The sequence below is a fragment of the Myotis daubentonii genome, chromosome 2 (genome assembly GCF_963259705.1).
Source record: "Myotis daubentonii chromosome 2, mMyoDau2.1, whole genome shotgun sequence".
In the NCBI taxonomy this organism is placed as follows: domain Eukaryota; kingdom Metazoa; phylum Chordata; class Mammalia; order Chiroptera; family Vespertilionidae; genus Myotis; species Myotis daubentonii.
In genome coordinates, this window is record NC_081841.1 from 213,147,032 (window position 1) to 213,170,166 (window position 23,135).

Consider the following 23,135-nt stretch of genomic DNA (forward strand, 5'->3'; position numbering starts at 1 on the left):
AAACTTCAATTATCCAAAATCATCTGGGGATGAATTTTCTACATATATCTACTTTATAGATAACAAAGTTTACCATATCTTGGGAATCATTTTCAACTGCATCATATACTTCCTTGACTTTTTCTCAGCAACATACGGACTGACTTGTCTGCACTGAGGGTCTTTGGGATGATAAAGTGTGTAGAGCTGTTGACCCTGCCCTGAATGCCAGAGCCCATAATAATTGCCCTGTGACTTTGGTTGGATCACCTCTTCATTTGATATCCATTAAAGAATATATATTCCATTCTCTTAGTTTGTTGCTTCTACCTGCTATTGCCTTGAGAAAACTAAAGAAACAATCTCTGTCCATGCACCAGGTCACAAGTTTGCTTCCCAGTCAGGGCACACACCTAGGTGTGAGTTCAATCCCCAGTCTGGAGGTGAATGGGAAGCAATGGATCAAGGTACCTCACTTATATCACATAGATGTTTCTCTCTCTCTCTCTCCCCATTCCTCCCACTCTAAAACCAATGTAGAAACAATTTCATTAAAATTAGTTATTAAAAGAAGTTTTATTAAGTCACTGAATGAAGGAATACAGATATTGTCAAAGGAATTCAAATTCAGGGAATTTGTATCAGTTGTCAGCTTGACAGGTATGTTCTGGAGTATTGAATTTCCCAGTAGTTTAACCCTAAACTAAGTGCTGGATTACTATACATGTGTGGCTTCTTTTCTCCTTAATGATGAGAGAATCCTAGAAGATCTGTGTTCTAATGATACACCCAGTTATAGACCCGAGTTTCATAAAGCAATAGCATATTGTAGTAGAGATTTAGAGTTTAGATCTCTATCTATTTCCAGCCATGTCACCCACTAGTGGTATGACTTTGGATAGAAACTTACCTCTGATAGATCTTATCCCCTTGGAATGAAAAGGAGTATAACCTGATAAGGTCTAAGATGCTTCCAGCTCCAAAAGCCATTATGAGGGAATGGAGATCACCAAGAGGAATCTCTCCCGATAATATATGATATGTGAAGGTAATTGTGATGTTATGTAGCAGGAAATGAAATGAAGGCCATAAGTACACGATTAAAAGGGAAATAGGAACAGAACCTATGAGTCAACTTATAAATGATCTGCTCTCCATTAAATCTGAAAAGTATCATCACCATAATTATTCTCATAACTGATGCCACTGATACAATTATTGAAACCTAAGCTCCAGTCTAAGTATTAAATTACCTTTTCAAATTAAATGTATATGTATATATGTATATTTGTGTTCAACAAGAATACCTTAAAAAATTCAGGAAATTCAATTAACTTATATCCTTTGGTTTTGTCAATTGAAATTGAATTGGCCTATAGATCCCTCTGTTGAGAAATGTATACATTTATTTGGGTACAGATATCAGTTAACTCGTCTTTTGGGATCAAGAGCAAGGGTAAGATAATGGTGGTGATGAAAATATAAAAACTCTCTCTTTGGAAGACTTGACCCCAAGGTAAGTGGTGATAAGAAAAAATTAACTGTAGGGATTAACACATTTTAAATGCAAAATTTCTCTTGAAGAAAGACTTTATTCCTACTAAGGCACAGCCCAATAATAGAGTTAGGATGCATCTGCGTTTCTCCTCTTCAACTTGATCCAGATGCCATTAATAGGACGAAGAATCACCTCTCCTGCCAGACCGAGTTCTTCTCTTTTCTGGTTGGATTCTACCCAAAAATGCCTCAGGATGCATGAAAGAACGACCTTTTCTTCCATCATGGCAAACCTTTGACCTTCAAATTAGTGTAAATAACATGACTTTAATTACAGATATATCTCAAATGGGAGAAAGAACAGGTTCTATTAGAGGGAGCAAGTGATGTTAGATTTTCACAACAGGCCCTGGGAGAACCAGTATCACTCAGAATGCTTCCTGATAATAAAGATCCTTGAGTGCCTTCCCCTGCTCCCACCCAGTGCATCTGATTAGCTCTGAGGACAAGGAACCTAGTCCACGCAGCACCCAGGTGAATCCTGGGCTCATTGAAGCATGAGAACCACTGCTCTAGAATGCTTTCCTACTGGGCCTTTCATGTAGTTTACTGTAGAGTTACCAGGCCTCATTGTACCAATGCCTGCATTTACATAAACAGTAAAACCCCAGAGATACTAAAGCCAAAAGTGTGTACAGTGCATGGTGATGTGCATTCATTTGCTGAAGTACTTCCACTGGTCCTTTGGTGAGCATTCTCAGTTTTGGTTTTGAAAGAAGTAATTCTTAAAAGCAATGAAAACAGGTTAAATAAATTAATTGTTATAAATAAGCTTTCTACCATATAAAGTATATTCTACTTCAATCCAAAGATCTACATTTTAAAACTCTACCATGAAACTGGTTATGCTTTATGTTATGGGCTGAATGGTATTTCCCCCAAATTCATCTGCTGAATTCTTAACCCTCAGTACCTCATAATGTGACTGCATTTGGGGGTAGGGCCCTTAAAGAGGTGATTAAAATAAAATGAGGTCCTATGGATGGGCCCTAACCCAATCTGACTGGTGTCTTTACAAAAAAAAGAGATCAAGCCCTGGCTGGGTGGCTCAGTTGGTTGGTATGTCATCCCATTCAGCATAAGGTTGTGAGTTCAATTCCATCAGGGCATATACCTAGGTTGTGTGTTAGATTCCTGGTTTGGGCACGTATGGGAGGCAACCAATCAATGTTTCCCTCACATCAATGTTTCCCTCTCTTTCTAAAAATCAATAAAAACATATCCTTGAGTGGGTATTAATTAGAAACACACACACACACACACACAGAAATAAACTATGTGAAGACACAGGGAGAAGACATCTATCTACAAGCCAAGGAGAGAGGCCTCAGAAGAAACCAGCCCTGCAGATACTTTGATCTTAGACTTCTGGTCTCCAGAATTGTGAGAAAAAAAAATTCTGTCATTTAAGCCACCCAGTCTGTGGTGCTCTGTTACAGCAGCCCTAGAAAACTGATATACTTTACGACAGTCATAGCAAAGTGGGGGAAAAAATAAAACAGCTGTTTTTTTAACAGACTTGTGTCTGAGACACCACATCTCAAAGACATTATTGTGAGAAATCCCCTGCCATGTGCATCTGAAAGGTCAAAGTGATTCTGATGGATACAAACCTATACAGTTTCTGGGTCCTGCAGAGAAGGGCACATATGCGTATGGATGGCGTCCCATCGAATTCTCAGGAAAGAACCGCTCTGGCTTGAACTCCTCAGGATCTGGGAAGTACCGTGGGTCTCTATGCAGTGCGTAGGGAATGATGAGTATTTGAGAGCCTTTCACAACCTTGTATCCCCCTGTCATGAGGCAGTTGATATGTCATGAGAATAGAGCAAGACAGACACAGGAAAGTCCACTCTGCCCACTACTTTCATGAAAGAATTCTCACCAACATCACAATCTTCATTAAGTTCACGGGCAATTATAGGCACAGAAGGAAAAATACGAAGGGTCTCCTTAATAACACACTCCAGATATTTAAGTTTCCTCAGGTCTTCTAAGGTAACAGGGCGATCAGAATTCCCTAATCAAAGTAAATACATGAAATAAAATAAATGAAAGAACGATTTGGGATTGGTGGATAAAACATCAAAAAATAATCTACAGTAATAAAAGACAAAGATGCTAATTGACCATACCTTCGCTACGCCCACCAGTCAATCAGAAGAGTGTGCAAATTAACCCAAAAAAGACGGCCATTAAATTTGTATATTGCAGGTGGGGCCTCAGCATCAGACACCCCCCGGGAATATGGGCCACAGATCGGGGACCGGGGAGGTGGAGCAGGCAGCATCAGAAGCCACCTGTGGGATCCAGGCTTCAGAACAGAGACCAGGGAGGTGGGGCAGGCAGCGCCAGATGCTACCTGGGGAGGTGGAGCCAGCAATCTCCCCAGACAGAAGCCTGAGGCCTGGGCAGGGGCGGAGCCTGTGATTGGAGTGGGCTAGGGGTCCCTTGCCAGGCCTAAGGCCCCGGCCAGAGGCCTTGGGCCTGGGCAGGCAATCTGAGCAGCCTGGGGGTCCCCTTTCCAGGCCTAATGCCCTGGCCAGAGGGCTGACGCCTAGGCAAGGGCAGAGCCTGTGATCAGAGCAGGCTGGGGGTCCCCTGCCCAGGCCTAACACCCTGGCAGAGGTCTTAGGCCTGGGCAGGCAATCGGGTTGGACTGTGGGTCCCCTGCCCAGGCCTAATGCCCGGACTAAGGCCTTAGGCCTGGGTATGTGTCGAGTCGGTGATCGGTATGAACTACAGAGGGAACACCATTTCTGACAGCTCATTGCCTAAGCTCCCTGTATGCCACTGGTAATATTCTTAGTAACTTGGGTAATAAGAATCCAAGAAGGTGATGTAGGGTTTTTCCACCTCACTCCTGGAGAACAAAACGAAGGTCTGCTGCTGGAGGGGTTACGAAATATCATATCCTGCCTTAGCCAGTTTGGCTTAGTAGATAATGCCTCGGCCTGCCTACCACAGGGTCTGGGTTCAATTCTGACCAAAGGCATGTACCTAGGTTGCAGGCTCTTCCCTGGATGGGGCCCAGGTCAGCGCTCATGCAGGAGGCAACCAATCAAACTGTTCCTCTCACTTTGATGTTTCTCTCTGTCTTTCCCTTTCTCTTCCACATTCTCTAAAAATCAATGGAAACATATCCTCAGGTGAGGATAAAAAAAATAATAATAAAGAAATGCCATATCCTATGAAAGACACATCTTGAAAATGCCTAAAGAAAGTTGTCATTTTTTCATGGTGAAAGGACTGGAGTCCGTGTTGATGAAAACACCTTGGTGGCTGCGGTGACTGGCAGTGGCTGCAGCAGAGGGGTGATGGGGCTGGCGCCTTCCCCTGATCAGCATTGTCGCCTCCCACTAAAGGAGGCCAGACTGCGGCTTAGGCCCGCTCCCCAAGGGGAGCAGGGAGCAGGCCTAAGCCATCAAAAGGACATCCCTGAGGGCTCCCAGTATGTGAGAGGGGGCAGGCTGGGCTGAGGGACCACCCTGCCCCCCTGTGCACGAATTTTGTGCACCAGGAACCTAGCATATTATAACATCAATACACTGAATGTTAAATACCAACAACAAAAGTAAAATTATTAATAGTATAATCAAAATAAAATGAGACAATAATGCTAAGCAAAAAAAACAGATACAAAAGGTCACATGTTGTATCATTAAATTTGGAGGAAGTACTCAAAGAAGATAAGTCCATACACAGTGTAAATGAGGTGCTGCCAGGTGCTGGAGGAAGAGAAAATGGGCAGTGGCTGATTAATGGTGCAGGGTATCCTTTTGGCTGCTGAAATGGGTTGGAATTAGATAGAGGTGAAAGTTGCATAACATTGTGAATGCATGAAACTATAAGTTTAAAACATTTAATTTTGAATTCTCAGAGCCTCCTCCAGAAGTGTATCTTCTCTTGGGTCAGATTTTTAGACTCTCCCAATAGCCTGGCCCCCAAACGCCCTCCATTCCCCCCTCAAGAAGAAATCCAATGGCTTTGTGATCATGCCAATGGGAGAAAAAACACAGCAGGAAGGAATTGAACATATTGAGAAAGCAAAAAATGAGATAGACCAACTCAATGAACAAGCCAGTGAGACTATTCTGAAGGTCGACATATAACAAATTCTGCCAACCATTGTTTTTCAGAAGAGGTAGGAATTGATGGCCCAAATTCCACATTTTTGAGCAACACCATTTGCAGCCATCTCTATGCCTGCACTGCTTCAGGACATGCATAAAAAGGCACTGTGTTATTTAACCAGAGTTGAAGTACAGAATTGAAAAGTAATAAATCAGGTCACAGAACAGATTTTCATTGCGATGAAAACCATTCCTTGGAAAATAATTGCACCCAAAGTGCAAGCCGTGATGCATTTTCAAAGTCCACGAAATATCTGGAAATGATTTGATGAAATGTTCACATCCAATGAAGGATAAAGCCAGCAGGAAGAGGCCGAGAAACAAAAATCTAGTTTATGGGCATTCTGATCCAGGTGCAGATAAGTTGGGAGAGATCATCAAAGGTGGTATTTGCCAAAATCCAATTCATTACTACTTGCTTCCTGATATGGAAGATGAAGATGGGGAAGGAGAAGAAAAGAAGAAGATGATGGAGTGGGAGAGGGAGAGGATTGAAAGCTACCAACAAAGAAGCTGATGAAGATGAAGGAGACAGTGACTAAGGAACACTGATGGAATCCAACCTTCTTTTTAAAAGTTTCCTCCAGTCACTGGGAACAAGTAACAGTCTGGATTTTGTTTTGTTTTGTTTTACTCTTAGGCTCAATCATTCTGCTCTTGACGTCTTTCTTTTCCCTTACATCCTGGCTCTCAACTTATTTTGGGGGAAATACCTTGAGCAGAATACAGTGGGAAAAGAATCTCTAACACTTTCTGTTCCCAATTCACTTTTTTTTTTTTACTTTTAAAAGTATTTTTAGCCGAACTGGTTTGCCTCAGGGGATAGAGCGTCTGCCTACGGACTCAAGGGTCCCAGGTTCGATGCCGGTCAAGGGCATCTACCTTGGTTGCGGGCACATCCCCACTTGGGGGCATGCAGGAGGCAGCTGATCGATGCTTCTCTCTCATTGATGTTTCTAACTCTCTATCCCTCTCCCTTCTTCTCTGTAAAAAATCAATAAAATATATTTTAAAAAAAGCAAGTACAGAAGGCCTCTGTCTCCATATTTTTTTTTTAAAAAAGTATTTTTATTTTTTTCATTTATTTTTATTTATTTATTTTTCTTTATTGATTAAGGTATTACATATGTGTCCCAATCCACTCCTTGCCCCCCTAAGCCCCCCTCCCCCCACTCATGCTCTCATCCCCCTGGTGTCTGTGTGCATTGGTTAGGCTTATATGGATGCATACAAGTCCAAATTCACTTTCATCCCTTCCTGACTCAACAAACACTATGTGGAATCAATGCCCCTGTGCTCTATGGTAAAGAAAAACCTTCTGCTTACATTGCTCTGCTGGAAGCTGGAGGCTCAGCCCGTGCAGTAGTGCACAGAATTCCAGCTTTCTTCCTCCTTTCTCTGTACATTGAGCACACAGATTACATGGTGTCTCTGTGAATGTAAACAGCATTTACCAACATATACCTGTCTACTTACTCTTGTATGGAACATTTAAAAACAAAAATAAAAATTGGTTTATAGAAGGTCAAAGGGTAGATATGAGATGTTTGGGTTAGTTAAGTGGGCATTTTGACAACAAGGCTTCCCCTTTGTTATGTTTAATTCTGATGTTTAATAGACTTCCTTGCAGTTTAAGATAATACTCTCAAAATAAAATTCTCTCCTAATAACGGCCTGGGCCCTGCCACTCAATGGGACAATAGCAGACCTGCAGAATCTTATTTGGAATTGTCATTCTCTATTGTATTTTGTCCCTGTTTATTTAATTTTCTTTTGTTTGTTTCACTGGAAAGAAAAGATAATGCTCAATTTTAAACATTAAAAGTGTACCAGCTGCGGAAAAAAAAAAAAAAAAAACCACTGAGGAGAAGAAACCAAGATGGCGGCATAGGTAAACACCCGAAATTGCTGCCTCGCACAACCACTTCAAAAATACAGCTAAAAGACAAAACGGACATCATCCAGAACCACAGAAAGGCTGACTGAGTGAAAATTCTACAACTAGAAGGAAAGAGAAAAGCACACTGAGACTCAGAGGAGGTGTGGAAGTAAAGTGCAGAGGTACAGAGGCGCACGTTGAAAGGGCTGGCAACTGAGGATGTGGTTGTCTTTTTCAATTGGGAGGGAGTCTCAAGCTCCTGACTGCTCTGAACTACAGTTCAAGGCGAGTCTCTGGGGACCCAGACTCATACGGAGAAAAACTGGACTGTCTGGCATCAGTCCGAACTCGAGGGTGGCTTTCTCTCAGAGGTGCTTGCAGTGATTACCGGGACACTGAGATACAGGGCCTCTTAGGGTAGGACTGAGAATTAGCCATAGCTGTTTGCTCCGACCTGTTGATCCCTGAGACCCCGCCCCACCTAAGCTGTGCTCAGAAGCTTTTGCATATGAAAGGCCTGGCCCTTTGCAATCTGAAAATTACCTAACAAACTGCAACTGAGAAAGAGAGACCCAGAACTTCCAAAAGAAGGTCCAAGGCCCCAGAGCATCTTGCATTGGTTCACAGCTGGGCCTCATCTGGGCACCTCCAAACTCCAAACAAAGAATAGGAATCTGCAGATCTCTCCATAGCTCCTGCTGGGGAGCCTCAGGCAGAGGCTAAATCAGCACCTGTTAGAGATCCAAGAGCCAGTGTACCCAGTGGTCAGAGTGGGACCATCCAGATTACAACTCCTCAGATCCATAAGGGACACACTCAAGGGGCAGAGTCAGTGAGGACCAAAGCCCCACTAAAGCAAGTCTTGCCCCAGAAGGGTGTCTCCAGCACAGAACTTCTCCCACCATAGACACAGCTGATTCTCACAGACAACTGGCCTGGAGGTCAATTCCTCCCAGTGATAGCTACAACAATCAAGGCTTAACTACAACAAGACTGTGCACAAAGCCCACAAACGGGTGCACCAAGAGTGTCCACCTCAGGTAATTGGGGTGGCTGAGCCACTGGGCCCTATAGGACACCTAGCACAGAAAGCCACTCTATCGACACACGGAAGCATTAAAAATGTGGAGACAAAGAAACAGGTCACAAATGACAGAAATGGAGGAAAGCAAACTATAGGATATAGAATTCAAAACCACACTTATAAGGTTTTTCAAGAATTTTCTAGAAACTGCTGATAAATTTAGTGAGACCCTCAAGAAATCTAGTGAGACCCTCGAGGATATGAAAAAGGACCAAATAGAAATTAAGCATACACTGACTGAAATAAAGAATATTATACAGAGTTCCAACAGCAGACTAGAGGATCGCAAGAATCAAGTCAAAGATTTGAAATACGAAGAAGCAAAAAACACCCATCCAGAAAAGCAAAAAGAAAAAAAGAATCCAAAAATATGAAGGTGTAAGGAGCCTTTGGGACAACTTCAAGCAAACCAACATCCGAATTATGGGGGTCCCAGAAGAAGAGAGAGAGGAAGATATTGAAAACCTATTTGAAGAAATAATGACAGAACACTTCCCCTACCTGGTGAAAGAAATAGGCTTACAAGTCCAGGAAGCGCAGAGAACCCCAAACAGAAGGAATCCAAAGAGGACCACACCAAAACACATCATAATTAAAATGCCAAGGGCTAAAGACAAAGAGAGAATCTTAAAAGCAGCAAGAGAAAAACAGTTAGTTACCTACAAGGGAGTACCCATACGACTATCAGCTGATTTCTCAACAGAAACTATGCAGGCCAGAGGGGAGTGGCAAGAAATATTCAAAGTGATGAATAGCAAGAACCTACAACCAAGATTACTTTACCCAGCAAAGCTATCATTCAGAATTGAAGGTCAGATAAAGAGCTTCACAGATAAGAAAAAGCTAAAGGAGTTCATCACCACCAAACCAGTATTATACGAAATGCTGAAAGGTATCCTTTAAGAAGTGGAAGAAGGAGAAAAAAGGTAAAGATACAAATTATGAACAATAAATACACATCTATCAACAAGTGAATCTAAAAATCAAGTGAATAAATAATCTGATGAACAGAATAAACTGGTGAATTTAATAGAATCAGGGGCATAGAAAGGGAATGGACTGACTATTCCCGGGTGGGAAAAGGGTGTGGGGGGTGTGGGAAGAGACTGGACAAAAATCGTACACCTATGGATGAGGACAGTGGGGGCGGGGTAAGGGCAGAGGGTGGGGTGGGAACCAGGTGGAGTGGAGCTATGGGGGAAAAAAAGAGGAACAACTGCAATAATCTGAACAATAAAGATTTAATTAAATAAATAAAAATAAATTTTAAAAAAAGTGTACCAGTTGCTTTCTTAGAATGAAACTAAATGTGACGTTTACCCCAGTAACAACAACAAAAAAAGGAGGAATGAATACTTACATCTCAATTTCCAAAGATCAGTGGCTCAAAAAAGTTTTATAACTAATACTGGAGATAGAAGAGAAGTGAGGCACAATTAGCAAAAAGCATGAGAAGCAGCAGAATAAAAATTCTAGTAAAAATGGTGCCACTGATTATGAGAGATCCAAAAGCATTTGTGGCACCTGCATTGGGCTAAAAATTGTAAAAAACACAAATGTGAGAAGACATTCCAAAAGAACCTGGGTTTCTAGAACATCCAATTTACCCACCAGAGGCAATCTGAGAGAAATTCAACTTGATGCAGGAAAAATGAAATGACGACAGAAACAGAGCCCAGAAGTTTAGATCATCTCTATTCTACAAAATAAAATCTTCCCTCTTGATATGAAAATCCAATCCTCATACCATCTGGACATGAAATTACTTTTCCCACTTTACCTCTCAATGGGTTCTAACAAATGTTCTGAATTCCACCTGTCCTTTGATGCTTACTATTATCTTCCAACTTCTCCACTTTGCCATTGTGCAACTGGAGCCTCTCTTTCTAGAATGTCTTCCACCTCCTCCTCTTTTCCTTTATTATTCCTTCCCCACTTTGCACTAGGAAAATCCATCAGACTTTGTTGGTTGGCCAACCCAACCTTTACCTTTCTCTTTCCAGCCATGGGAAGCCATATGACATCTGATTAAACAAAGGATTAAGTTTATGGCACAATGCACAGTTGCTTTGTCTTAGGCTGATCATGACCCACAAACATATCCCATCCTAATCCCTAGAACAGGGGTGGGCAACCTTTTTGTGAGTGCGTGCCAAAACCAGCAAAAGCTCTGACTCAAATTTCTTCTGCGTGACAACCCTAATTTTTTGAGAACATGTTACACCTACTTGATATCTCTTAAGGCAGTGATGGCGAACCTTTTGAGCTCGGCGTGTCAGTATTTTGAAAAACTCTAATTTAACTCTTGTGCCGTGTCACATATAGAAATTTTTTGATATTTGCAACCATAGTAAAACAAAGACTTATATTTTTTATATTTATTTTATATATTTAAATGCCATTTAACAAAGAAAAACCAACCAAAAAAATGAGTTCATGTGTCACCTCTGACACATGTGTCATAGGTTTGCTGTCACTGTCTTAAGGTGTATGTATGTGAAGAACCTTGAAGAAATAATAAAATTCATTTGAGCGACAAAAACACAGTATATGATGATAAAAAATACATTTATTTTTTAATGTACACATGTACACTGATAGTCTGACAGAAAACTTTATGATTCTGTTTGATATTACCAGTGGGACTTTTGCTGCTGCATCACTGATGACAGAGATTTTACATCAGGTTTATATTTCGTGACCTTCAGAGATATGCATGAGCTACTACTTTCATGCATCAGGCCACTCCTATTACCAGACTTAACAAAATTCATCACTGAGAACAAAGATTCACAAGCGTATGTGGATGAAACTAAGACACTGGTTGGATCTAGGAAGGCAGGGAGAGTTAAGGCAGAGGCATAGAAATTGCTCTTCCCCTCTCTCGTCAATCCATGTCTATGGTCTTAAAGATAACTTGTTATGTAAAATTATTTATTTATCTAAGATGCACCTACACTGAATTTATCTGAAAAATAAAAAAGTCAATATTAAGAAAAAAATTGTAAATGGAAGATTATAAGAGAGGGTTTGGCGTGCCAGCAAAAGTTACCAGCATGCCATGTTTGGCACGCATGCCAGGGGTTGCCCAACCCTGCCCTAGAACATTTAAATATTATTTTTTTTAGGGAAAAGGTGCTTTTGAAGATTTTATCAAGGATCTTAAAATGGAGAGATGATCATGGATTCTCCAGGTGGGCCATGAATGCCATCAGGAATGTCATAAGAGAGAGCAGAGGGAGATTTGACACACACACACAGAAGAGAAAGTGATGTGAAGATGGAGACAGAGATTGGAATGATGTGGCCATAAGCCAAGGTATGTTGGCAGTCACCAGAAGGAGTGGATTCTCCCCACAGGCTTCCAAAAAGTGCAGCCCTGCCAACAAACTGATTTAACTCAGAGATACTCATCTGGGCCTTCTGTTGTTCAGAACTGTAAGAGAATTAATTTCTATTGTGCTCAGCCACCCAGTTTGCAGAATCGGTGACAGGAGTCAAAGGAGACTAATATTATCCTTCATCCCCTCCTCCCCTTATCTTATTGCCTTAAAGATAAACATGAGACCCAGAACAACAATCAAGAAAACAAAATCCACGATGATGAAAATGACAGAGAGAAAAAAGAGCAAGCGCCGGATTCTCACAACATCCCTACAGGCATCAGCCTAGGACCCCTTACCTACCCGTTACTGGTTGTACAAAAGAAATGTATGTCCCATCAGCTTAACCCACAGCAATCCTATACGGAACAGCTCTCCTAGACCCGCTAACCAGCTTCACCTCTCCTCTCTGCTCTCTGCTAGCCCCTTCCTCCTATTCCCCCGGCACACAACCGTGACTTGATACTTTCTACACAGTGTCTGCTTCACTTGCAGCAGCAAGGTTTTTGAGGACAGTGATATTTATCTATGTAGCCCCAGGGTCTCCCCCGGTGCAGTCACACGCCAAGCAATCAGCAAAGGACCATAAACAAATGGATGAGGTCTTCCAAAGGACATTAGGCCTGGAAGGGGTCCCATATGGCAGCCTTCCTGCTTATTACAGTGTCTTTAGAACAGGCCCGACTGCACATTCTTAATGAGCAAGAATGCCATTTGCTTCAGTGACTTGAAACGTTCAGTGTAAGTAGTGAAAGGGCCCTACATACCAAACACTTCGTCCAGTTCACTGTCCAATGTTTTCTGGACTTCTGGATAGCAACCCAGTAGGTACAAGGCCCAGTTTATTCCAGCTGCAGTTGTATCATGGCCCTACAAATGTAAGAGAAAAAAAACAACAGCTTAGAAAGCAGAGTTCTATTGAGAAGGTTAGGGATGCTAACTCTATTTTGAATTAGCGCTGGATTTGACAGCTGTGACGTGACCCCAGACAGAACAAGTTAATTTTATACAGTATGTTACCTCGGTGGGGAACAAACCAATGAAACAATCCCTTCAGAGGGGATGCCTCTGGGTACAGGGACATTCAATACGACAGAGTCACATACTTGGTGAGAGTGGCTGGGCTGGGCTGACAGGAGGCATTCTGAGGGAACTCCGTGCCCTGGACTGTTTTTGAGGAAATAAAAGTGTGACTTTCCTGAGCCACGTTGCCAGATCTGCACTTCTCCACTGTCCCCCATTTGTATGGTTGGTTTTACCTGGATACCAGGCAACACTAGGCAGCACATAGGTGGTGCTGAGCAACAGTCTCCACATCAAGAAGTTGATAAATAGCCCCATTTAAACCTTGCTGAGTTTGAGGCAAAATACCATCATTTTGTGGAAAGGAACTCAATTATTCTTCACAAAAAAACCATGGGAGCCCAGCAGGCCTGATTCAGTGCTTGAGCATCGACCTATGAACCAGGAGGTCATGGTTCGATTCCTGGTCATGACACATGGGGTTGTGGGCTCAATCACCAGTAGGGGGCATGCAGGAGGCAGCCAATCAATGATTCTCTCTCATCATTGATGTTTCTGTCTTTCCCTCTCCCTTCAATAAAAATACATTTCTCTGAAATCAATAAAAATATATATATTTTTAAAATCTCCATGAGATGCTTGATACCGCTATTCCCATTTTAGAAATGACAAACTGAGCCCCCAAAAGATGCTACATGACTTTCCCAGGGCCCGGCAGCTTCATAGGAGGTGGAGGCAAGAGTAGGACCCTCGGAGTTTCTGATGACAAAGCAGAGCCCACACTCTTCACCTCGGGGAGCGTGGGGGATCCGGGTGAGGAGAGTCCAGCTCCAATACTGATGCTCACACCCTGGGCGACCTTATTCTCTGTCCATTCAGTGTCTGTTGGCATCAGCCCCTTATTTCCTGTCCTCATCTCACCAGGACATCCACATGTAAAATGGTAAGTTCTTCAGAAAAAAAAAATGTATTTGAAAAAAAAAATAATATTATAACTCTTACTGGTCCATTTACCCTATGAAACATAAGTGACCATTGCAACATTTCATCTCCTGGGCAGAAGTCTCTGAAGGGCTTATTTTAGCTCCTAAGTGGAAATGTTGAGGACTTTTCTGCAATTTTCTAATGTTGGCATGATTATATTTTCTCACACTTGCAATTTCTTTACAGAAATGACTCTGAACTCCAGACAAAAGCTGGCCCATGTCACTCAGTTGTTTAGCAAAGTCATAGAGGATGTGCTCTTGTAAAACTTTTTTAATAGCTTCTCTTGAATTTGAAAATGAAGTTCCTGTTTTATTTTTTTCTGCGACTGAAAGGCAGCAAATACAAAGCACAGAGCCAACAAGTGCATTGGCGGAACTGCGCAGGGCAAGAATCAGTCAGACCAGGAGCCTAAAAGGCCTGGCACAGACATAGAAGCATGGAACAGATAGTCTGTTCCATATCAGAGGGAAGGAGGGGGTGGGTGTGAGAGGGGGTGGGAAGAGATCAACCAAAGAACTTGTATGCATATATGCATAACCCATGGACACAGACAATAGGGTGGTGAAGGCCTGGGGTGGGGGGCAGGAGCAGGCCATAAGGGTTTATTGGGGGGAAATGGGGGACATATGTAGTACTTTTAACAATAAAGATTTTAAAAATAAATAAAATGAAATTTAAAAGTAAAAAAATAAAATAAAAGGCCTGGCAGCAACAGCCTGCATCCTCTTATGGAGGAGGTCAGAATTTTGTAGTTATACATGCTATGTCCTCTATTTCATGGGTAGAAGGGAAAAATTAGAACTTCAAAGAATGTTAGAGCTGCAAAAAAGAGATCATTAGTCTGGTTGTTTTTGTGGAAGTGAGAGGTTACTGGTGGGAGATGGATGTGTATGTGCAGGTGTGAGTGTGTGTGCAAAATCACGTGTGAGTGTGTGTATGCATGTTTGGGCACAGGGGCCACTTCAACATCAGACACCAGCCAATAACTGTTGCACGAGAATGTGCCGGGCATTATGGTTGGTTCACATTAGAAAACTATGCACCTAGTCCTCAGAACTGTTCTGTGAGGCCCGTGCTATAACAACGAGGACACAGAAGTCTCGAAAGGGTGAGGCAGTGCCCGAGGTCACACTTCTAGTATAGGTCAGAGCGGGGATTTGGCCCCACAGCCCCCATTTCAGTGAAATACTTACTTGTAGATGTCCATTTTCTGCATAATGTTTCTTTTCTATAAAGTGATCTGCTTAAAATAGCCGTTTAAAGCCACTGATACTGTCCATCTTTCCACACAGGGAGACTGGGGCAGAGATCTGCAATGACTGGGCCTGTCTCCTCTGGCCAGTCAGCACAGACCTGGGAGAAGTCAGGTATGTGGCCCCTTCACACCGCTTGCTTCCTACTACAGGGTGTAGAGCTTTCCTCCCTGGGGAGGCACTGCACTCAGGCGGCTGCTGGCAGAGCAAACACAATGCATGCAGTCTGCCATTGAAAACTGATTGTTTTCCCTTTCTTGTATTTCCTGGACATTCCACATGTTGCCTTTTTAAAACCATTTCTTAATCTTTACTTGGTAAGCCACATGTTAAGAGCTTTTCTCTTTATAATATTTAATGTCGTTACTTGTAAAGTTATCATCTTTACAAAAAATTTGTCTTTTTGCCCAGCCGGTATGGCTCAGTGGTTGAGTGTTGACCTATGAATAAGGAGGTCACGGTTCAATTCCTTGGTCAGGGCACATTCAGGAGGCAGCCAATCAATGATTCTCTCTCATCATTGATGTTTCCATCTCTCTTTCCCTATCCCTTTCACTCTCTCCCTAAAAAAAAAATGAATAAAACTATATATTTTTTTAAATTTGTCTTTTTTTTTTTTTTTAATGTAAAGACCAGAAATGTCTTTAGAATCACAAACTGGTTAACTATCTACTAGAAGGAGCTGGGAAGATGGTGGCTGGCAGGACAGAGTTGAGAAAGAAGGTTTGAGTGCGTGAGGAAGTGACAGGGGAGTGTGTGGACATGTCTAGTGTGTGTGTGAGTGAGGGAGGAATAGTTAAATCTGGCAGGAGTATCAGAGGCTGGTAGACCAGGCTCTCCTGGACAGGGAGCCCCTATCACCCCTGGGGGCACTCCCCTGGCTGGGATCCCACACCATCTTGAAGGGGAGAGGGGCCTCCTCTAGGAATTCATCAGCACCACCACCCAGACTGGCCTTGGACACTGTTCGCGACGCTGCAGCCACACCAGCCAAAGGCCTGCTGCCTTGTCCACAGACCTGCAGACCCTAGGACATCTCCCTCCAAGGGCGGATGGCTCCCGCAGCAGTAAGTGGGACTTCCCCCTCCCTGGCTGCCGACCTCCAGACACGTGGTCACACCGGTCCAGTGCACAGGCACCCTGAGTCTGCCACCCTGGCAGAGGGCTCTCTGGTGCCTCTGTAAGCCACTGCTGGGTGCGCACATATCCAAACAAGAGGGCACGGCCCCAGCAGTAGAGCCTCGGACTTCCCACTTCCTGGCTTCCTGCCCATAGACACAGTGATCATGTGGTTTCAGCACACAGGTCACCTGAGTCCTCTGCCCCAGCAAGCGGCTCCCAGGTGCCTCTGTGAGCAGCCTATGGGCGCACTCCTATCCAACTAAGGGCAGACGACCCTGGCTGCAGAAATTCGGACTCCCCCCTCCTCCACTGCCAATATCCGGTCACTGCAGTGACACCAATCCAGCACACAGCCCCCTTAAGTCTGCTGCCCTGGCAGGCGGCTCCCAGGTGCCTCTCAGAGCCACAGCAAGGCATGACCCTGGCTGCCAGCATCCAGTCCCCAAAGTAGCCCTTAGCAAGCACACGAGTCCCCTGAGCCCACTGTCCCAGTAGACAGCTCCTGGGTGCCTCTGTAAGCCACCCCTGGAAGCATGTATCAAACCAAGGGAACACAGCTTGCAGAACAGAAACTGGGACTTCTCGCTCCCCTGGTTGGCGACACACCATGATCTTGCAGCTCCAGCTTGTGGGCCCCACGAGCACACAGCCCCAGCAGATGGCTCCTGGGCCCCTAGTGAGCTGCCACTGGGCGTGTGCCTCACCAACAGAGGGCACACGGCTCCCTCGACAGGATCCATGACATCTCCCTCCTGGCTGCCTACCTCTGGACACCTTGGTGAGTTACTGAGGACCCGCCTCCCCAGACAAGGTCACATTGTTTCAGTCACAGACTCTAAGATTCCCACAACCCCAGATGCTGGATCCTGAACCCCCTCGTCATTCAGAGAGAGAAATCACGTTGGCCAGAGTCCCACTGCCTCAACTGCAGACTATGGGACAGCCGTCTCCCACTGTCTCAGGCTCTGGGACCCTTGTAGTGAGTTATAGAGTGACGCTACCCCAGCGAGAGTCACACAACACCAGCCAAAGTCAAAGTACCTGAGCCTCAGGCCCCAAGACCCCTTCCTCCCAAGCCCATGCACTCTGGGAACTCATAGTGAGCACATACCAGTGAGTCCTCAGACAACCCTTTCCACAAGTGCTGGAACCATAGTCACATCCACAACAGCTTGCACAACGAAGGTGGAGGTGAGTCACATTGCCAATTTGTGGTGAAACTTCGTCCACGAATAAGAAACTAACACTCAAGATACAAGTACATCAAGAGAACCCAAATAGCTCAAGTAGGCGACTCCGCTAGATCACCAAGCCCAGGAGATCTGAGAAACAGCACCACTTGGTCCCAAAAATCACCAACTACACAGGATTATCCCCAAAAGAACCTGGGTAGCAAAACAATTGGATCTAAGACATAGAAACAATTAAAACATTACAGCAAATAGTGGGGAGACATAAAAACAATCCCCAAAGGAAAGAAATAAAGAAATCAACAGGAAGGGAATTAAATGAGATAGAGGCAAGTAACTTATCAGAGAAAGAATTCAGAGTAATGGTTATAAGGATGCTCAAACATCTGGATGACAAATACACACAATTCAATGAGAATTATAAGAAGCTGAATAAGAATGTCACCAACATGAAAAGGAATCAAGAGGAAATGAAGAATGACCTAGCTGCAATAAAGAACATAAAGAAAGGCTTCAATAGCACACTTGAAGAGGCTGAGTACCACATCAGTAAATTAGAAGACAGGGTAGGAAAAAACACACAAACACAGCAGCAACTGGAAAGAAAACTTACAAAGCAGGAGGTGAGTCTAAGGGAACTTTGGGACAACAAGAAAGGAAACAACATCCACATAATAAGGGTGCCAGAAAGACAGGAAGCGGAGCAAGGAATAGAAAACCAGTTTGAAGAAATAATGACAGAAAACTTCCCTGATGTTGGGAAGAAAGAAAACCATACAAGTCTACAGCTTTTTCTGAAGAGGAAAGTTGATCTGGTATTTAATTAGGGTCTTAAATTTTGTAATTTCTAACTACAATATAATGATTCTTCATCAGTTATAACAAGCTACTTCAAAATGTGATCAGACTTATAAAAAATGCTAAAAACTTTTTAAAAGAATTCCTAGAAATTATTTTTTTAAGTTAAAAAGAAATTGTGAACAGATCATCCCTTATACCAAGGATTCCAACATATTTTAAAAGGTGGCTACAAATAATTCTTGCTATTTCATGTTATTTCTAATTTTATTATTCAATGCTTTAACAGATCTATTAGTGCTGGCTATTTCTTCATCCTTAGCAACTCCCAAGATTAAAAACAAACATTTTCTTGTTATAGAACAGGAACTGCAATTTGTTTAATGATGATACCTGAGACTAACATGACAACACAAAATACCTCAAACATGAAAGTGTCCACTTCTTCTCGAATAGCCTCCAGGCTCAGCTTGTTCCCTTCATCATCCATCACATTTAAAAGCAGGTCGAGAAAAGCCTTGTGTTTTCTTTTGGAGAGGGTCATGCCCTTGTCATCACTTTTACGTTCTTCATATCTCTTTATTTCATTGGCCCGTTCATTGATGACCTGTATGATTTAAATGATCACATGCTTTAGTGTAGAATTTAATATGGCCTAATAATCATTGTCCTGTGAAAATATACTAGCTTCTTTATCTGATTTTTTTTTTCCTAAGCCTTTCCTGTTCTGTCTCACTGAACAGGAACTTCGGTTTTTATGAAAATATAGTAAAGCTTTCTATGAACATTTTTAAGGCATTATTTGATAAGACTTTTAAAAACAAATTTAATGTCAGACAAATACATAATTCCCAAGGACTATTTTTGCAGCCTTTCCAACATGGGAATAGAGTAGTAGTCTCCTGAATAGGGCCCCAGTGACTTGAAAGAGCTCATGAGAAAAAGTTGGGTCATAATGAGAACACAATCATTATATAATAGACTAATTATAGATCACTCTAATTACGTGTTGTATTGGAGAAAAGAATCACCATGTATGCTTGCCGCTCCTTCTGCCTAGAATACTCTTGCCTCAGAAGCCAGCATGACTAGCTTCCTCCCTAGTTTTAGATCTCCACTGCCCATTGTCACACTGTCAGGGTCACTGCTACCCTAGTCTCTAGCACTCACTCTCTTCCTAAGCCTACTTTACCTTTTTTCCATTTTACTTACCACCTGGCATTGTATTTCTTATTGAGTGACTTTCTACTCCAACTTTAATGTAGCAGCAAATTTTCCTTTATTCATTGATATATTTCCAAACTTTAGAGCAATGCTTGGCATTTTAAAAATGTTCATCAGGCCCTAACCAGTTTTGCTCAGTGGGCAGAGCGTCAGCCTATGGACTGAATGGTCCCAGGTTCAATTCCGGTCAAGGGCATGTACCTTGGTTGTGGGCACATCCCCAGGAGGAGGTGTACAGGAAGCAGCTGATTGCTATTTCTCTCTCATCGATGTTCTTAATTCTCTATCCCTCTCCCTTTCTCTGTAAAAAATCAACAAAATATATTTTAAAAAAACACATAAACATCCCTTTAAAAAAATGTTCATCAGGTATGTGTTGAATGAATAAAAGAATGAAAGCCCCTGAGCTTAATTTGGTTACACATTTCAACTTTCTCCTCCTTTCAGGCAATTGTCCAAACCTGCTTCTGCTTTGAATGAACAGATCCCAAATTCCATAAGGGCAAGCATCATGTCCTCTCTTTGTTTCTTGGTGAAACCCCTAGTGCCTGGCACTTAGTACACAATTTTTGATATTATCCATCCAATTTGGAATTCATTCATTACTGATACTGATATTAATGCATGAAATTTGAAGACAAATGTAATCTACACTAATAAAAGACAAAGATGCTAATTGACCATATCTTTGCTACGCCCACCAATCAGAGCGACTATATGCAAATTAACCCAACCAAGATGGCAACCGGCAGCCAGGGAGCTGGAGCAAGCAGGAGGCTTGGTTGCCCAGGTGATGGAGGAAGCCAAGCTTCCTGCCTGCCCTGAGCCAGCTGTGGCCTCCGCTCATGGCAACAAAGTTTCAATTATAGAAGACAAATAAATCCCAGATACCTGCTTCCAGCCAGCCTCCACTGGGAGCTTGGGGGGCTGGGCGCCGTGGCCAGCCTGCAAGCAGCCATCAGCCCCTCACCCAGGATGGCCACACCCTCATGGGGTGAGGGTCCCTGCTGGGGGGCTTGGCCAGCCTGAAAACTACCATCAGCCACTCACCCAGACTGGCCAGGCACCCCAGCAGGACCCCCCCTACCCTGAAGGAGGTGTGGCCAGCCTGCAACCAGCCATCAGCCACTCACCCAGGCTGGCCAGGCACCCCAGGGGGACCCCCACCCTGAAGGGGCTGTGGCCAGCTGCAAAAAGCTGATGCCCCTCACCCAGGCTGGCCAGGCACTCCTATATAATAAAAGGGTAATATGCAAATTTACGCTAACAGCAGAATGACTGAGAATGACTGGTCACTATGACACACAGTGACCACCAGGGGGCAGATGCTCAATGCAGGAGCTTCCCTCTGTTTGTCAGTGCGCTCCCACAGGGGGAGCTCTGCTCAGCCATAAGCCAGACTGCCAGCTGCCAGTACAGCAGTGGTGGTGGGAGCCTCTCCTGCCTCCTCAGCAGCGCTAAGGGTGTCCAACTATAGCTTAGGCCTGCTCCCTGCTGGCAAGTAGATATCTCCCAAGGGCTCCTGGACTGCCAGAGAAATGTCTGACTGCCAGTTTAGGCCCAATCCCCCAGGGAGCGGGCTTAAGCCAGCAGGTGGTCACCCCCCAAGGGGTCCCAGACTGCGAGAGGGCACAGGCCGGGCTGAGGTACACCCCACCCCCCGAGTGCAGAAATTTTTGTGCACCGGGCCTCTAGTTATACTTATAAAATACAAACTGTTCACCTTTCACCTATTGCCAGACAATTTTGCTATATTCCACTGTGGGCAGCTCACTCCAACATCTCAGTCATCTAACATCTAGGGAATCTAATCACTTGATCTGTTGGTGGAGGCAGTACCTCATTGTCAGGAAGCAATGCCATCATATTTTAAACTAAAATTTACAGCAAAGAACAAATATAATTACTTCAGCACTTTTATCAGTACATTTAAATTATAATGCATGTTTTCAATTAAAGTTTGCCTTTTGTAAACATACTTTTAACACAAAGACAGACTATATTCAGAACATTACTATTTCCTTGTCATTAAAAATTAAATAGTAATATCTAGTTAATTTTTATCTTTTCCATTGTAAGATACTGCTATAAATGCCTTTTGTCTTTGAAAAACATTGCCTAATCCAAACACTTTGCAGAAGATTCTTATAATACAGACCCTGTGTCTTTATTCTCTTAGCATAGCACCCAGTTTCTTAATAAACTCCCATCGCTCATATTACATTTTGTAATTATTTATTTATAGACAACTTCCCCCAGTAGACTATCCTCCCCCAGTAGGGAACATTAATGACTTGGCATGTTAACAAACATGGAGTCATGCACTTATAAAAGTTCTAGAAAGTGATAGTGGTAGAGGTTGCACAACATTGTTAATGCCCCTAATGCCACTGAATGGTACACTTAAAATGTCTATTATGATAAACTTTATGTTATGTATGTTTATCCACATTTTAAAAAATGAGGACTTACATTGGTGGTAAAATTATGTAAGATCTTTAGGTTCCTTTTGTGGTCCCTTCCATCTTTAAACAAAAGGTACAATACATCATGCCAGAACCAAATCGTCTTCATTCTTCGATGTAGTAAATCAGTCATCCTATAAGCAGGATGCAAATGTATCAGCTGATATAGCAAAAATATGCATTGCTTGAGTACCTATTTGGTGCCTGGTCTCAATGAGGGTAATATGTGGCAACGATGATAATTCGTCTCAGCAGCTACCAAAAGCTCTATGCTTTATGCTCAACAATGAAGGCATGGGTTATTACACATCCAAGGAAGCTTAAAAATTAAATGGGTCCTATAGGGGAATGAAGAATTCATTAGAAAATATCCTTACTAGATGGCCATCTGATCACTCCTTCTATTTCTCCAGGAAGAGTTCTGGACCACCCCAAGCTGCTTGGAGCTCTTATACCACAGGGCGGGGTGAAATCTGTCTGTTTAATGTCCACACATTTGCTTGATCACTCCTCTGCTATCCTCTTCTCCAGGGAAGTGTCCCTCTGTCACACCCCTGTCCCGAGTCCCTCCCTCAACATTTCCAGTGATGGAGCAGAAAGACCTAGACATGATCTCCTCCTTTGAGAGCAGCTTACAGGTCAATTCTGCAGAGTGGCCTCTCCTGGTCACTCAATCAGTGGGCCCTATTTCTGTTTTCTGCTAGAATGTCAATTTTATTTTTTCTTTGAAGCAATTATTACAGTTTATAAGTTTATACGTATTTGTTTTGATGCTTGTCTCCCTGTTATTCTGTTCTGTGGACCACTATAAAACTAGTCAGTATCTTGTGTAATGAATGGCAGATTATATCCTATATAATAAAAGCCTTACATGTAGAGGGTCTGGTCCTTCATTTGGCCATTCAACCAATCAAAGTTTAATATGCTAATGATATGCTACAGCCGCACAACTGCTCACTATGATGTGCACTGACCAACAGGGTCAGATACTCCAACCGGTACGTTAGCTTGCTGCTGGGGTCCGGCTGATTGGGAATGAGCGAGATGGGCCAGAAACG

The 23,135-nt window shown here is 43.0% G+C and overlaps 1 protein-coding gene and 2 long non-coding RNA genes across 6 annotated transcripts in view; 1 reads left to right on the forward strand and 2 right to left on the reverse strand.

The window, feature by feature from the left end:
• Window positions 1–23,135, reverse strand: part of LOC132228726 (cytochrome P450 4V2-like) — a 234,889-nt gene that overhangs the window by 199,282 nt on the left and 12,472 nt on the right. For 2 of the 4 annotated variants that reach the window (XM_059685636.1, XM_059685638.1), the window contains 6 exons: window positions 22,085–22,211; window positions 18,810–18,995; window positions 12,783–12,885; window positions 3,422–3,556; window positions 3,150–3,329; window positions 1,368–1,776 (listed from right to left, as the gene is read on the reverse strand). In XM_059685636.1, coding sequence (XP_059541619.1) covers window positions 1,604–1,776; window positions 3,150–3,329; window positions 3,422–3,556; window positions 12,783–12,885; window positions 18,810–18,995; window positions 22,085–22,211 — 904 coding nt within the window. In that variant the 3' untranslated portion in view covers window positions 1,368–1,603. Of the gene's footprint in view, window positions 1–1,367; window positions 1,777–3,149; window positions 3,330–3,420; window positions 3,557–9,992; window positions 10,041–12,782; window positions 12,886–18,809; window positions 18,996–22,084; window positions 22,212–23,135 lie in introns of those variants that run through there. The other 2 variants (XM_059685637.1, XM_059685639.1) reach the window with 2 other exon arrangements.
• LOC132228729 (uncharacterized) overlaps window positions 1–23,135 on the forward strand; it is a 51,994-nt gene that overhangs the window by 14,522 nt on the left and 14,337 nt on the right. The gene's annotated exons all lie outside the window — the stretch shown is intronic.
• The window catches only part of LOC132228728 (uncharacterized), a 58,036-nt gene continuing 35,437 nt past the window's right edge, over window positions 537–23,135 (reverse strand). Inside the window, exon 2 of the long non-coding RNA XR_009451421.1 lies at window positions 537–1,114. This is a non-coding gene — a long non-coding RNA (uncharacterized LOC132228728). The remainder of the gene's footprint in view (window positions 1,115–23,135) is intronic.